We start from the raw sequence: 15,954 nt of genomic DNA on the forward strand, positions 1-15,954 counted from the left end.
GCAGACTCTTGAGTTCAGGAGATGGAGGTTTAAGAAAAACAAAACCTCCACAGAACACCCACGCTCCCACATTAAATGATGTTGACAACCCAAAAGTGTCATTCTTCCTTATGGGTCAGTACAGAATCTAGTACCCCACCACAATGGTGTGCAGCATCACAAGTGCAGAATGGCCACTGTGTTTCAGATTGGCTCCAAGGCAATTTAGGATGATGTGTATATCAGATGATTATCATCCCGCCTATTATCTTTGTGCCAACAGACTGAAAAGACAACCCTTAGCCTACTACCTCACTGTACATTGAGGTTGCCACCGGCAGTGATTTCTGCTACAAGGTACAAAAAGGCAAAAATTTTCAAGCCAATGATAGTCATTACCACAAATAAAACCTTGCTAATTGCGGCACCTTCATTCTATCCCTGTTTATTCACCTGACAGATGGCAAGAACTGTCCTACCATATTGTTTTCAGGTGTTTTTGTGGCCCACTGCTTTACAATGGGTACAAGCTGGGGTAGTAACAAAGCAAAATCATCCCAGTTTTGTGCAGTGAGCCCTCGTAGTCCCTGCTAGTTGCAATACAGCAACATCCCACTACTTTAGAAACAACACAATCTATTCTCGGTCTTTGTTAAACTAAAAGATCTAAAAACTGTCAAAGGGCAGGTGGGGTGGGAACTGTCTGTTGGGGTCCCAGGGCATGGCCACTAGTTAAGTCAAGGGGATGGAAGACCATGAGTGCCGAGGAAGTCTCTTTGCTCTACCGACTGAGGTGCCCTTCTCAACCCGCCCTGCACAGAATTCAGTCTTGGCTGGCCTGAGAAAGCCCGTGTACTCCCAAAGTAATGCTGCAGCTGCAGATAGAGCTGTTTTGTGTAGGTTTTGCTGGCACCAAGTTAGGATAATGGCAGGAATCAGCTACAAGGCCATAACCGCTTATTTGCCTCATTAATCGCAAGGCTAAGCAGACTGTGCTGTTGTTTTGAATTGCTAAAATGCTTGTTAAAGGTTGCCGGAAAAAGTATTGTTTGTAACCCATATAAGGCAAAGCAGTTTTACTTGGCTGATGTGTAATGCAAGAGAGATAAGGAGTATAAAGGTATGTGACTCTGCCTGCTCAGTGTGCAGGATTTGAGATTCTTTTCTCCCTGTACCTTCTTTAGAGCTCCAAATAAACTTTTCTGCTTCTCCACCCCGTTGTGTTCATTGGGTGACGCACACCAGGCAACGAACCCCTGCTGTTGCTTGCCTCTGGCACTGGGTGCCGGCAACATGTCTTTCACAGCATTGTGGGGGAAAGACTTTTTAAAAACATTGAGCTTAGATGAAAGGTGTTGTTGGATCAACAGCTTTGAAGATTGAAGGCACCTCTTTAGTCTCAGCTAGAGCAGTGGTCAGTCACTCACTCACACACACCCCCTTTCTAGAGCACAGTGTTTGTGAGTGGGCCAAATTAGGGCTGTGCTGGGTGAGGACTGTGTGTTGCTCCTGTGTCCCAGAGGGTGAGAGCAAAGGCAGTGCTGTGATTGGGGAGGGTAAATGGCACTGGTCAGATAAGTATTAGCCTTACAGTTTATTTGTCCTACAAGCTCCTTTTGTCCAAAACCTGTTGAACTAGATTAAAAAAGGATAGAACATGGCAAGCATATAGGGGTAGGATGTAAGAGTGGCTTGTTTGCTGTTAATTGCTCTTCTCAGATCACTAGTCAGTCTACCTTTGCATACTTTGAATCCCCTACTCCCTTTATGGGTCGGATCCAAAGCTCACTGAAGTTTGTAGAAAAACTCCTATTGATTCTCACGGTTGTGACCATACCTGCACGTATACCTATCTCCTCTGAGCAAAGGGTTAAAAAGCCAACAGTGGGAGCGGTGTAAATATTTTTTTAAACTGCACTGGAAGAATATAACCATACAAAACCTATACAACCAATTACAACAGGCAGTAATCCACTTCAACAGGAGATACAATAAAATTAAATTGAGCATCGGTATTAAAATGAAGTTCTGCTATGAAAAGTCATTATAAAAATGGCACCATGGAAGTTCGTGTTTCTTGCTCCTTTGTGACATCCAGATCCAACTTGCCTGCTTTACAAGTAGAATGGTTTTCCCAACTACCACTCCTGCCTGGGATCCCAGAGGGACAATGGATTTGGATTGGTTCAAGTGCCACCAAAGATGAAGTTAGGACTTAACAAATATTATTGATTACGTGTGAGTCAGAATGAATCATGCTCATTCTCTCAACTGTTCTGGCTCTGCATGGGTAGCAGAAGTAAACAGTAAAACCTTCTGACATTGAAGTTAACATATCTGATTTGGACACACAACAGGGAGCGCACAGGTGGAGAAGAAGATACCATTTTAAGTCACTTTTCAGACCAGAACTGCAATCTAAGGCAACCCACATACTAGGAATTTATAGTCTTACGATCTTGAGTGGGGATACTACAGAGCGTGCTTTGTGTGTGTGTGCACGCATGCATGCGTGTGCGTACAGTGGGCCTGCTCTTGGCTTTAGTATTTCATAGACAATGAAACTGAACCTTTAGGTCAGACAGGCGCGTTAGCATTCTCACTGGCCCTCCTAATTCCACCCCCCTTGGATAGTCCACATGTAGGAAGCCCATGGTGAGTTTTGTGGGCTGCTTGGTGAGTACAGACTGTTCAACCATCTCCCTCTGGGCCAGATTCGCATCCAGTGAAAACGGATGTAGTTCCATTAAAGAGAGAGAGTGGAGCAATGGCAATTTACACCTTCTGAGACGCCAACCCTGTTTCTCCCGGTAGCAGCTACTAAGAGGATCCTTTGACAGCAGCAGCATTGTCACCAGTGTTCCCAGTTAAGAGTGACACTCCTTTCAATCCCTCACTCATCTCAGTGCTCCCCAGCCTCTAGCAGCAAAGAGCTATAGGAACTGGGTCTTTATAGGAAGCGAAAGAAAATTTAAGGGGTCCCTGGGAAAGGCTACTTAGGAATCAGCTGACAGGGAGGGAATATTCAGGTCCACCCTCTCCTCCACCCATCTTACCAGGAAGCACAAATGTAAGGTATTCTCATGGATATGGGGAGAGCAGGAAGCATATTCCCATCTACCCCTCCTCTACCTCACAGAAATCATGGGGACATAGGAAGACTGAGCTCAAACTCCTTGCTCTGATTAGTGGTTTCCAAGAAGTGAGAGGTCTGTGCCTATTAGGGAATGAGCAATAAAATGCAGACAATTTACCATACAACATCTGAAAGCTATAAATAGGAACATCTGGGAAGCAAACTAGGAATACACATTTTAACTAGAGTGAAATGCACAGGAAGCTTTTTGGAAGGACACAGAGCAAATAGGACAGATATTTTGCTAAAAAATACAGGGACTATCCCTTCTAAATAGGAGCAGCTGGCACAGAATACCAACTCCACCAAGTAAAGGAATGGATAGGGTAGCAGGGCTAATTTAGTGACAGTTCACATTGGGTCTAAGCTTCCTAGGCTAGCTGCTCACCATTAGAGAGGGAGATGGCTTTTGGGACCCACGTCCAGGCAGTGACATTATATTGCCCTGCACTAAAACTAAATATACTGGCATGCACCTCATTGTCTCTATCAAAGGGCACGAAAAACTTTGCTTCTGAAGGTATCACTTCTGAATTCAGTGGACATACAAATCTTCAAGTATACACAAGAATGTGCTGGACACAGCATCCAATGATCAGTCTCCAACCTGCCCTCAAGACATGTAACTGTGTCACATCAAAACCGAAAATATTTCGTGTTAAGCCATCTGTGCATCTCTTCTCTCTTTCTCTCCCCATATCTTTGATCCCCAAATGTTGCCCCAGACATTGGTCCATAAGATAAATACAACACTGTCTTCAAGCACCGTGGGCTCTGCAGGGACAAAGGAGAAGCCTCCGCCTCACTGAATCTCAGCTTCTAACTTATCCTCCACAGCACATCAGGCCCATCAGTCACAACAGATCTGAGCAGGTCTTTGGCAATATGTGGACAGCTGGAGGGATGGGCAGGAAGCCAGTGTCACATGAAAGAGGTTGGAATCTTGCTGCAGATGTGTGTTACAGTATTGTCACAACAGTCCCCATGGGTTTCAGTATGAATTGGGAAAGGTTAAAGTTCATCCTTGGTATTCACAAGATGATGTAGGGGGCTACCTGGTATCACGTGATCCTTCAGCAACTGGTCACATGAACCTCTCTGGCCACCAAGCAGTTCATCTGTAGAGTGCATAACAGTGTGGTCCTCCAGTAGGCCGGCTTCCACTGCATGGTGCCTAAGTCTTTTGTTACCCACAAGCCCTTGCATTCGCAGGTATCCCTGCTGACAAAAGGGAGGCAGCTTCCGGTGAGTCAGAGCAAACAGGAAACAGGACTCTACAAATAAAAACAAAAAAAGATTATGTAGAGATGCTCCGTAAATGCTTAATAATTCAGGGTCTCCCAACAAGTCAATCATTCGGAACCAAAAACATAAAGGTCAGGGACAGTGACAACACTTCGCCAGCAAGCACCCTGACTTGATTAATCCAGAGTAATTAACTGTCTCCCGCAGAATCTGTAAATTCAGAGAGGGAGGAACAGAATTTGAGATCGAAACCTGGTTCTTCAATTTGGTAGCTCAGAGGTGCTTCTCTCTGTGGCCCCAGGAAATTCATATATAGGTTTCCCAACCCATTCTCCAGCTCAGGAGGTGAGAGACTAGTTTTCCAGCTTTGGTATCACAGAGTTCTCATCTCTCATTCCACAAGCTGTCCCTACTGTTTCCAACTGAAAGCAGCTGTGGTGCTTGTCAGCACAAATCTCATTTCAGATGGAGGAGTGGGGAAGCTGCAGCCTGTGGGGTATTGACTCAAGACCTAGCATGCACTCCCAGGAGAGAGGACCTGCCAAGGAGCACCCTGCTGTCCCTCTGCCTCTTGGGGCAATTAAGATCATAGGCTATTTTGGAATGGGTGAGCTCCTGATATGACCCAGCACTTCTTCCTGTTTCATGGAGTGCATCCAACTAGTAGTAAGATTTCCCAGCTGCCCAGTAGTCAGAGGGATCTTTCATGTTAACTTAACTGTTGGCCTGCTACTGTCCTATCTGAATCAGATGCGTCTCCAAACCCCCATTTCCAGCTAGCGTCCAGCTTACCTGCAAAGAAGCTGCGCAGGTCAGTGTCCAGACAATTCTCCAGGAAGCGTCTAAGTGGGAGGATATGGGCGTTTGGGGCAGTCCAGTCTGTCAGGAAATCCTCCACAATATGATGGACAGCATCTGGGCGGGGGAGAGGCCAGTCCGGAGGACAGAGCCTCATCTCACGCTCTGTTGACAGAACTGATCATATTAACAAAAGGAGAAAATGTGCTTTTGTCCTCCTTTTCCAGAATCAAAATGGAATTCGGAAGAGCTCAAGGAGATGGGACGTTAACACTGCAACAGCTATTCCAGCTTCCACTCCTGGCCCCCTAACTTGCAACACTGCACCTCGTTCTGAACTGCAGCATGAATCTCAGTTATTCCAGTCCTGGACTGACTCTCAGCTCTGTCAATGCCCCTCACTCCTGGCCCTGCAGCATCCCCTGCTTTTCCAATCCTGGATGGATGGACGCACACACACACACACACGACACCCACCATTACTATTTTAGCTCTGATCCCTCTGAACCAGCCAGTCATGCCAAACTGTGCTTAGGCTTTATGTTATTATTAACCAAATTCACTTCCCTTGTGACCCATGCCAGAATTTGAAGCTAGGTCTCTGGAGGTGAAATGTCAACACTCTAATCTTTGGATCCTCCTAGGGAAATTCATTGTGTGTGTTTTTATTTGCTTTGATGTTATGCTGCTTTTAAATCTTGCTCTTGGCTTCTTTCATCAGAGCTGGGGGTTCTCCTGTCAGTATATGATGTCTCAGAGATGGGTAAACCACAGGAGAGCAGTTGACTTTTGGCAACAACACTAGGCACCGCAGTACTTACACAACTCAGAAGTCACATGGCACCAGGCAAAGGAAAACCATGCACATCGCTTCCATGGGATACCGGATTCTTCTGGACAGTTGAAATGTTCCCCAACACCCCTTCTCTAACCCCAAACTTGAGGTTTCAACCACCACCTGGCCACTTGTCACAGTTTCAGGGTAAACGCACCTGTATTTCCCTCTCTGTGGTCCCTCGAGGGCACCCACTTAAAGATTTTGGTCTCTCAACTCCCACCTCTCCTGGGCAGTCTCCACTCAGTTCTGACTAGGGTTTTTAAGGCTGCACAGCAACTTGATCTCCACTGCAATATCCCCAGAAAGCCAGTCTGCCCAAATAGCCAGCATCTGCACTTTGCTTTCTCTCTGAGGGCTATTACCAGTGTGTTGCCAGCAGTTACAAGTCACTACAGAGCTCCCTCCAAGCAATCACATTTATTCTGAAGGTAAAAGCATTACAGAGAAAGCATATAAAGACAATAAAAGAACCTACACACATGCTTAGGAGCTTACCAGAGGTCACCCCCGAACTCCCAACACAGGACTCTGGTAGATGTCAGTTCTTCAAACCCCACAACTGGGTTTTTCCTGTGGTTACCAGTTCATATCAGTCTTTAGACCAGAATGAAGGCCCTGAATTGGTTTAAGCTTGGGCTATTTATCCAAAAGTCCTTTATTTGTCTGTTGGTCAGTGGATTTGAACCAGACTATGTGAGCCTTCCCAGGAAGTGTTACTTCTCTGGAAGTGTTATAATCAGTGATTTCCCTAAATCATCCTCTACTGTGTTCACTTCCTGGAGGAGCTGTTGTAGCCCTTCTCTATCACACCCTTCCATGGAGTGTATGCAATTCTTGGCCCACAATGATACATAAACCATTTATGCACTTAATACAACCTGGTCTCCCAAAGATATTGCAGGAAGTTGCCATATCTGACATGACTCATCAGTGATGTCTTCTGGATGACTGAAGAGCAGCGCTGATGAGTTCCACAGGAACTTCCCTTCCCTCTTCTATTACTTTATTTTGTATTCTTATTATTTTTACTACTGTAGGGCCTAAGGGCCCTAGTCATAGACCAGGACTTCACTGTGCCAGGTGCTGTACAAACAGACGATCCCTGACCCAAGAGGCTTACAAGGATCAGACAAGAGACAACAAATGAATATACATAGATGGGGTGGGTGGGTTACAAGTACACTATTAGCACCTACAGTAGTGGCTAGTATACCACAGGGGAGCAACTTCAAAGAAGCAGGGGAAGTTGTCTAGGATGGACTCAAAATTCCCTCTTGTCCTGAATCATCCTTAACTTTCCATCTTGTATATATGGGATAATCAGGATACAAGGGTGAGGAGGGATGCTTGTCAGCTTACCTGTGGGGAGTCGTTTGTAGTAATAAATAACAGGATGCAGGAAGTTAGACTGCCAGGCATGTTGTGCCTCCCCCACTGCTCGGTTGTAGTAGAAGACATCCTTGTCAGCCCCAGAAAAATTCTTCCCATACTCCATGATGACAACAAAGAGCCCGTTGTGGGCCTTTCTCCCTGTGTGCAATTCCAGCTCTGCCAGGATCCCGACTGGATACTCCTCCAGGTACTCAAATGCTGTGGCATTCCTAGGAGCCACAACCACATTCATGAGATCTTTCTACAAGGAACAATCTAACCAGCCAACAAGGGATTAAGGCAAATACATAGCACCCAATATATCCTCATAGGCTAAGGCCAACGAACAGTCATCAGATGGTAATGACTTTCAGTCATTATCCATCCGGTTTGGACCAGACCTAGTGATGTAGGGATTTAAAAAGCTCAATATCCTATTACAAATCTCCATTATTTCCAGACAAAGGGACCCTTCTCCCCAGGGCTTAAATTCAGCCAAAGCCATCCGGTGCAGAGTCCTGGCGTACCCCATGGGGCTGGAGTCCTGAGCTCTGGGGCTCCGGGAAATATTTGGGGAGAATTTAAGCCCTGCTTCTCCCCATCCAAAACTGAGACAGCACATCTCATTGAAAGCTTTTCACCAGGGACATTCAAAGGGGAATCTAGGAATATAGTTTTGACTTCAGCAGGAGGTTTTGGTTTGTTTTAGCCCCTAAAGAGAAGGAACTTATTGATGAATCAGAGTGCTGGGAATAATTACTCACTCACTCTCTCAGCAGAATGATGTCACCCAAGACACTGAACATCTGGTAGAGTCCAGACGCCTCATTCACCCGTTTGATGATGGAATTTGTCAGTTGTGTAATGGGGTAGATTGATGCTGGCCAGGGGACTCCGTGATGACGATGTTCCAACAAGCGATGGACAGCACGAGCTAAGACAGCAAGTCAAGAAAGAAAAGGCTCACTTTAAACTACAGCTCATATTTTTAAGATACTGAATCGCACAACAAGGAGACACATACAAGCAACATCATGACACACAAGATAGATTCTAGACTATAGCAAATCATGTGATCTCCACCTCAGCCAATCAGCACTAAGAATTCTCCCCAGGGTCGCTCACACCCTGAGTGGACAGTCCTCAGAAAGCTGCGGTGATCCTAACCGGCTAGAAAGTAGGGGAGTTCTCTTAATGAATCATTTCACCAGAGTGGCAGTCTCTCTCAAGTATAAGAATTTTCAAAAAATATTAAGGCCTCTGCCCAAAACTCTGCTCCACAAAACAGACCTCTCATCCACAACCAGTCACAAGACAGTATACCTGATGGCAAGAACTTATGCATTGTGTTATATAAATAAGAGGTAGAAGGCAAGAGATAGGAAGACAAACTCACAAACAAAGACAAAAAACAAAAAGTGACATAACAGATATGGGCCAAAATCTTTTCCACAGCCTGTCCTTCACCCCATACCTTGCTATGCAATCACAAACTGGATATATCACATTCTCACAATGAGGACTGTGTGATATACTAAAGACTGAAGGTGATCTAGTAACATTCACTAATCTACTACTAGCCAGTGAATTGTTCCGTCCCACCTCAGCCCTTCTTTCCCAACTTTTGCCCATTCTGTACATCCAAAGCTCACTTGTATATCGGAATCCATGGATAAAGCCCCCAGCAGATTTCCTGAAGTCGATAGAGTGGCTAGCAGCGCCCAGAACAAAGAGCCCCAGGGTGCCTCTTGACTCATAACTGGGTTTGATCAGAGGATACTTCTTCTTATTCCCTTTCCCTGGCATCAGCCTAAGAGATCTGGGTGCACAAAAGAGCAGATTAAGCCAGTCAGGAAGGGGAGATTTGAGGGTAGGTGGCTGAGCGTGTCTGGAGGGGCATAGGCTATGCTCTGGTCATTTTGAAAGATCTTGCTTCCTGCTTCCACTGCCCTCAGAAGGTTTTGTTCCTTCTCCAGCCAGGAGCACACAGGGAATTTTATTAGAAACCAAGAGTATCCATTTTAAGGTGGTTTTGGGTGGGGTCATATTTGGGTCTGAGCCATTTGACACAGTAACAACCCATTTAAGAGGAAAGCAGAGTTACCGATATCATTTCCAGTCTGTATTATGAGATAAGCCAAGGCAGAGAGTGATGAAGACTAGAAAAAAGCTTCGCTGTATGGATCTGTATCTGTACACCATGGATGCAGTCACCAGCTGACAATACTCACAGGACATCAGGGACTCAGGGCCTTCAGCTCCAGAGACATAGGCCTCTCCCCAGGGAGCCAAGGAAGCAGGTTTACAAATTCAAACAACTCCACTCACTCAGGTCTGACATCCCATCTGTTAGAGGGCAGTGGTACATGCTCTCTCACACACCCACATACATAATCCACTTTCTCTGTTCCTGCCTCCTCCAGGCCTTGGTTCACCCTCACCTGTTGTAAATGGAGAAGTCAAACTTCCAACCCAGGCAGCGGATGACACGGTCGTAGGGTGCCCGGGTGGCAAAGTTGTCCAGCTCATCCTGTGGGAGAGTGATGGATTCTGCACCTGCACTGCTGTTGCTGTTCTCCAGATAGAATTTGAGAGTGATGTGCAGCTTCCCTTTCTTATCCTTGACAATAGCCAGATCTTCCAAGTCACCCTCCAGTAGCCCGTCCAAAGACTTCAGCTGGTATGTATCTAGAAGGCCATTGTTAATCGCTCTGAGAAACAGGGAGAATATAAGAAAGAGGAGGCATCTGGGGTTCAAAAACTGATCCTGGAAACATGACAAGTTTATTACGCATCCTACGATTCTGTCCCAAAGCACACTATAACTATCTCACAATTGGTGCCTTTTGTGTCTGTGGGAATTTGGTGCCGGTGAGACATGCCAGATTGACAGTGCTGGAGACAGACATCCTTTATGTACGACCCAAGCAGGTAAAACGTAGATAGTGGCAGTACACGTTTCCTCCATACTGCCTCACCAGTACACCTCACAGCAATAAAAGGAGAGCTCAGTCTCCATTCTATCTATGACCCCCATTCCCAGAGTATCTGAGTGTTTCATGGTCATTAAGGTGTTCATCGTCCCAACACCCTTGTGAAGTAGGGCAGTGCTATTATCCCCATTTTACAGATGGGGAAGCGAGGCACAGACTAAACTTGCTCAAGGTCACGCAGGGCATCTGTGGCAGAGCAAGAAATTGAACCTGGGTCTCCCGAGCTAGGGCCTTAACCACTGGACTATCCTTCCGCGGTCCAGTCAATCCTGGGCCTCCCGTCTGAGGTAGCAAGCAAGGAGCCAATTAATGATTGTAACGATGACAGATTTTATGATTTGTTTCCATTAGGAACTGTCAGAGACTCTCCCTACCAACTCATTTCACAGCCATGAAATAGACAACTTTCAGTAACTGCAAACCTGGGCTGGATTAAAACATAGGCCTACAGGTGAAAGGGCCCATATCCCATTACTCATCCTCCAAGCCATTAGTCTGCTGTACCAGTCCTAACGGCCAGTCTCATCAGACAATGGCAATTTCACTTGGTTAATATTCAATTCACATTAAAACCATGAAGGAGAGCAGCCTCATACCTTAAATCTCCAACATAGTGGGTGGCCCAAGAGAGGCGAACGCGGGAGCGGCTCACCATGTGTATGAAATTGGTGACGCCCAGAATGTTCTCGGCGGTCTCAAAGGCAGAGTTCCCCCGACCCAAGATCAACACAGTCTGGCCAGCAAAGTTCTCTGGGTTGATGGACACAGATTCATAGCCCTCAACATATTCCGAGCCAGGGAAGTTTACCACATTGGGAACCCATGTTCCAGTGGCTACCAACAATAGGCTGCAAAGAGACATGATAAGAAAGCACTGTCAACATTAGGGAATATAGGAATTGCCACATAAGATCTCATCCGCCATCCCACCTCCTGTAGTACAGGATTACACTACTGCTACCTTGTTCAGTGTAATATTCTGCAGCCTGCCATACTGAAGCAGCTGTTTAATGCATTTTTACTGCTCAATACTACACAGCATGGGTGGAAGCATCTTCCCTACTTCAGTTAGTGGTCTGCTTATTCTCCATACCAGGAGGGTCAATAACCCTTGTAATTTTATCCTAGCAAAGGCCATTGCAGATGCTATACGTAAGTGTCTAATCTTCTTCAACTCTCCCTAAGCTTTTTGTATTAAAAAAACTAATGCCAGTGAGTTTCACAGGTTAACTATATGGTGCATGAAAAGTATTTCCTTCTACACATTTTAAATGTGTTGCCTTTTAATACAGTATATGGCGTGCTCCCTGTCATTTTATTATGGGACAGAAAATATCTCAATTAAAAAAAAAAAGGATGCTAATAAGGTAAGCAGAATCATCTCACAGGCCATCTGTTCCAACTGTTATTTAATGTTAGGGCAACATCTAAGAGTTGAAAAGGAATATCGGGTAATCCTGACTGGCAACACTATCTGCTGTTCCAGTTCTGAGCTGTCCACACAACTCTATGACAGCACCTCTTCCTAACTGGTAGCAACCCATTATTCCAGTTCTGCCCAAATCCATCCTTCAGACAATGCACCTCAGACCTGACTTCCTAGTCCAGTTCTGGGCTCCTAAAGAGCATCTGGAAACATATAATAGGGTTTAGAATACAATCATCTCAGACTCAAAACTTTCATGGCTTTATGCCCAAATGGTTGTTTACTGAAACTGCTTTACCATGGGAATAGAAATAACACCTGCCAGCACTTCAAACTTCTGCAGTGTGATGTTGCTCAAGGAAGGTGGCACTTTTTCAAAAATAATGTCATGTCACCTACAACCCAACAGGTAGCTACGTACTAGGCTCGTGGAAAGCTGCATAGCCGACCAGGCCCACTTTGCTGGTTACCTGCATCTGTAGTCCTGGCTGTTATGGTCTGTAAGAATGAAGTAATGGCCATTCCATGCCTGTGAGTCCCTCTCCAGTCTCACATGGATGATGGCAGTGTTGTATTGAACCCGGAGCTCCAACATGGAAGCAAAGTCTTCAAGGTAACGCACCATGGTGTCAGCCTCAGGGAAGAAGTCATGAGAGTAGTGTTGGAAAAGCAGTCGGCTGTCATGGCTGAGAAGGGAGTTCCAGTCATGGCGAAGATTGAACTCGCTGTTGGACTTGCCAGTGTGTCGTTTGTTGATGCTGATGAGCTTGCGATGGCGTGGATAAAGGGCAAAGAAGCTGCCAGGTGCATGGCTACGCTCAAAGACCACATAGTCCCGGCCTGCACGCTGGAGGAAATAGGCCATCTGCAAGCCTGAGGGGCCAGCACCAATGATGCAATAGTCGTGGTGTGGAAGGGCAGAGGCACTGTCAGTGCAGGAAGAGCCCAAGTAGAAGGCAAAGATTAGGAGCAGGCCCCATGGACACTGGGCAGCAGGCGGGGCCATCATGGGAACAGCAAGGCCAGCTCTGTTCAAAACAAAATCCAGGCACAAGATACTTGCAAGAGCCCGGTGGGGCTACAGGTAAATCACTCCAGCGCTCAGCTTTGGGGTGAATCCACCTTGGTACCAGCACTGCAGACCCACCAGACGCTGCTATGGATGCACCTAGTCCACAGCTCGCCACCTCCTTGCCCAGTCTCTGGCGCTAATCCCTCTCTCCTCCATCTTGGTAGGCCCCACATGACCGGGGGTCACAGCCCCCCAACTAGGGAACAAGGACACCCTAAGTGAACTCCCCCCATCTCAAAGGGAAAAGGGGGCGTCACACAGACAGACAGACAGACAGACACACTGTCCCACCCCACCGCAGCCAATGGGGAACAGGGATGTGAAGCCTCCAGTCAGTGGGGTGAATCACCCCCTTGCCCCACTCCATCCCAGCCAATGGGGTGCCAGTGCTCCGCTAGGCTCCCTCAATGGAGACAGGTGCCCGACCCCACCCTCACCCCTGGCCAATAGACGCGACCCCACTGACCCTCCCCCACTCCCACCCAATAAGGAAAGAGGCGTGACCGGCGTCCGTGTGATGCGCCACATGTGACGTATTGACGCACCTACCACGTCAGGCTGTAGCGAATCGATCCAGGCAGGTCCCGTCCGGCTGCCCCGTAAACACCAAACTCGGACTATAGAGCCCCGGCGGCTGCGGTCCTCCTGCGGCGGATAGACTATACCCCACCAACGAGAGAAGTTGCAAGAGCGGCTATTCCTTCCGAGGGAGAGGCGGGCACTGAGATCGGATCGGCGCTACTCAGCTGCCCGGCGGAGCCGTGTCACGTGATGAAGGAGACGTGCTCCCTGTCAGCCGGGCTGTCACCCCCCTGTCACGTGTCGGGGGTGAAGCTGCCCAGCAGGAGTCTTAAAGGGACAAGCCCAGATGAATTCCCCCTGCTGGCTGGGAGCTGAGCCAGGCCAGGCAGAGCCCAGGGTGCGGGATGAGCCCCAGGGCCAGGAGGTGCCCCTGTGGGCGCCTGCCTGGGGCACTGACACCTTGGGTTTCTGTCACAGGGCTGGGCCAGCCCCCCATGACCTTTCCACTAAAACAGCTGCAGTTCTCAGGGCCTTTTCTGCCACCACCCAGTGTGGTGATGGGAAACCCCCTCATCTGACAGGCTCCCACCCCCCCACGGGGGCGTCCCGGCACCACCACTGCAGCTACCAGCCGCAGAGACAGGCAGGCTACGGGGCCCACGCTCGTTGCTGTGGAGTGCAGCGACCTCGGGCGGGGAAAGGCTCCGGCAGGGGAGGCAGTGGGGCACTAAAGCCCTGTCAAAAACAGCCGTGCAGACATGGGAGGCACAGCTTGGGGGTGCAGAGAGCCATTTAGGGTATATACCCTGGGGTTCAGGTGTGCAGGGCACGCTACTCTCCTAAGCCGCGCTTCACTGTCCGCACGGCTCTTTGTATCTGTGCAAGCTGGCTGTGCAGTATTTCTACTGTACACACCACTGTACGTGTGAACCTACCTCTAGCTGGTGTTAGACATAAGAACGGCCATACTGGGTCAGACCAAAGGTCCATCCAGCCCAGTATCCTGTCTGCCGAAAGTGGCCAATGCCAGGTGCCCCAGTGGGAGTGAACCTAACAAGTAATGATCAACTGATCTCTTGCCTGCCATCCATCTCCACCCTCTGACACACACAGGCTAGAACCATTCCTTACCCATCCTGGCTAATAGCCATTGATGGATTTAACCTCCATGAATTTATCTAGTTCTCTTTTAAACCCTATTATAGTCCTAGCCTTCACAACCTCCTCAGGCAAGGAGTTCCACAGGTTGACTGTGTGCTGTGAACAACTTCCTTTTATTTGTTTTAAACCTGGTGGCCCCTAGTTCTTCTGTTATGGGAACAAGTAAATAACTTTTCCTTATTCACTTTCTCCACACCACTCATGATTTTATATACCTCTATCATATCCCCCTAGTCTCCTCTTTTCCAAGCTGAAAAGTCCTAGCCTCTTTAATCTATCCTCATATGGGACCTCTTCCAAACCCCTAATCATTTTAGTTGCCCTTCTCTGAACCTTTTCTAATGCCAGTATATCTTTTTTGAGAGGAGGAGACCACATCTGTAAGCAGTATTCAAGATGTGGGCATACCATGCATTTATATAAGGGCAATAAGATATTCTCTATCCCCTTTTTAATGATTCCTAACATCCTGTTTGCTTTTTTGACATGGTAATAAGTGTCCTTTCTGGGGAAATGGAAAAGAGTTGAGATGGGCTGGAGCTGTTGCTGAAGTCTGATCCTGTTTCCTTTCAGACAAAATAAGACCACAGCACAAATGGGGAGAATAGCAGCACAAATAAGGGAATGCAGCTTCTGTCTCTGGTGCCAACTTTCACTTGCAACCTCACTGCTGCAGAAACACAGGCACAGCACAGTGTCATCAACAATGGTGAGACTGGCTTTTAAGGCATTGCTTTTAGTTGCCTTTCTAGTCATAGGGTTGCAACAGTGTTGCAAAAGCTGGAATTGCCTCCACTGCCTAAGCCAGACTCTCTTTAGACAGAAGAAGGCTGAGAAAGAGAAGAAATCAAGTGGGTAAGGAATATGATATAAGGGTGGGGGTGATAGCAGGATCCCGTGTCTCACATTCCAGGTGTTGTTTGGGATTTAGCTCTAACCAAAGTGTGTGGGGAAAGTCATGTCATCTAGGTCCCACTCTCTGGCCCAGTTTGGAAGTACCTCAAGATCCAGAAAGCCCCATGATGTGATGGTGAAGCCTAGGAGGCAATGGAATCTACAATCAAAAAGCTCACTCCTTCCAGTACTTGCATTCCCCCTGCTTGCTCTCATTTACTGAACCCCAAATAAACAATGTCAAAGGAGTGGTAACCTCCTCCCATTACCACCAACCAATCAAAACACATCAGTGATTAAACTATATATGTTTTCTCTAATTTCTATACTTTGCTCATTCTCATATGACCTCAACTTGACCCCCTTATCACAGTTCTTTTAATGTAAACAAGTCAGGTTGTACTAGTCTATTTGTGTCCAACTTTTGCTGACTTGGAAACAATTGTATGTAACAGGGAGAGCTGGACTTTTGATACCTTGGACAATTGATAGTACAGGCCTTTGCATAGCACTGCCCCC

General features: G+C 47.1%; 1 protein-coding gene across 5 annotated transcripts; it reads right to left on the reverse strand.

The window, feature by feature from the left end:
• Positions 1–1,868: 1,868 nt before the first annotated feature.
• FOXRED2 (FAD dependent oxidoreductase domain containing 2) lies at positions 1,869–13,644 on the reverse strand. Of its 5 annotated transcripts, none has more exons than XM_037880728.2 (9): positions 13,408–13,644; positions 12,257–12,814; positions 10,957–11,208; positions 9,809–10,078; positions 9,020–9,186; positions 8,136–8,301; positions 7,356–7,597; positions 5,153–5,323; positions 1,869–4,389 (listed from the first exon to the last, which is right to left on the reverse strand). In XM_037880728.2, exons 2-9 carry the CDS (start codon positions 12,793–12,795, stop codon positions 4,127–4,129), a joined length of 2,070 nt encoding a protein of 689 aa, XP_037736656.1. In that variant the 5' UTR covers positions 12,796–12,814; positions 13,408–13,644; the 3' UTR covers positions 1,869–4,126. The 5 variants fall into 5 exon arrangements, with proteins under 5 accessions (XP_037736656.1, XP_037736679.1, XP_037736674.1 ...); XM_037880751.2 differs by having other exon boundaries at positions 13,404–13,640; XM_037880746.2 differs by having other exon boundaries at positions 12,257–13,054; positions 13,408–13,639.
• Between the last annotated feature and the right edge of the window lie 2,310 nt (positions 13,645–15,954).

This window comes from Chelonia mydas, chromosome 1 (assembly GCF_015237465.2).
Source record: "Chelonia mydas isolate rCheMyd1 chromosome 1, rCheMyd1.pri.v2, whole genome shotgun sequence".
Taxonomy (NCBI): Eukaryota; Metazoa; Chordata; order Testudines; family Cheloniidae; genus Chelonia; species Chelonia mydas.

Bases quoted from the DNA above. Each gene is read 5' to 3' on its own strand.
- FOXRED2 (XM_037880728.2), bottom strand. From the start codon at position 12,795: ATGATGGCCCCGCCTGCTGCCCAGTGTCCATGGGGCCTGCTCCTAATC. The intron at 11,209-12,256 runs GTAACCAGCAAA...GTCTCTTTGCAG, and splicing joins AGCCAGGACTACAGATGCAG to CCTATTGTTGGTAGCCACTG. The intron at 9,187-9,808 runs GTGAGGGTGAAC...TTGTGCACCCAG, and splicing joins GACTTCTCCATTTACAACAG to ATCTCTTAGGCTGATGCCAG.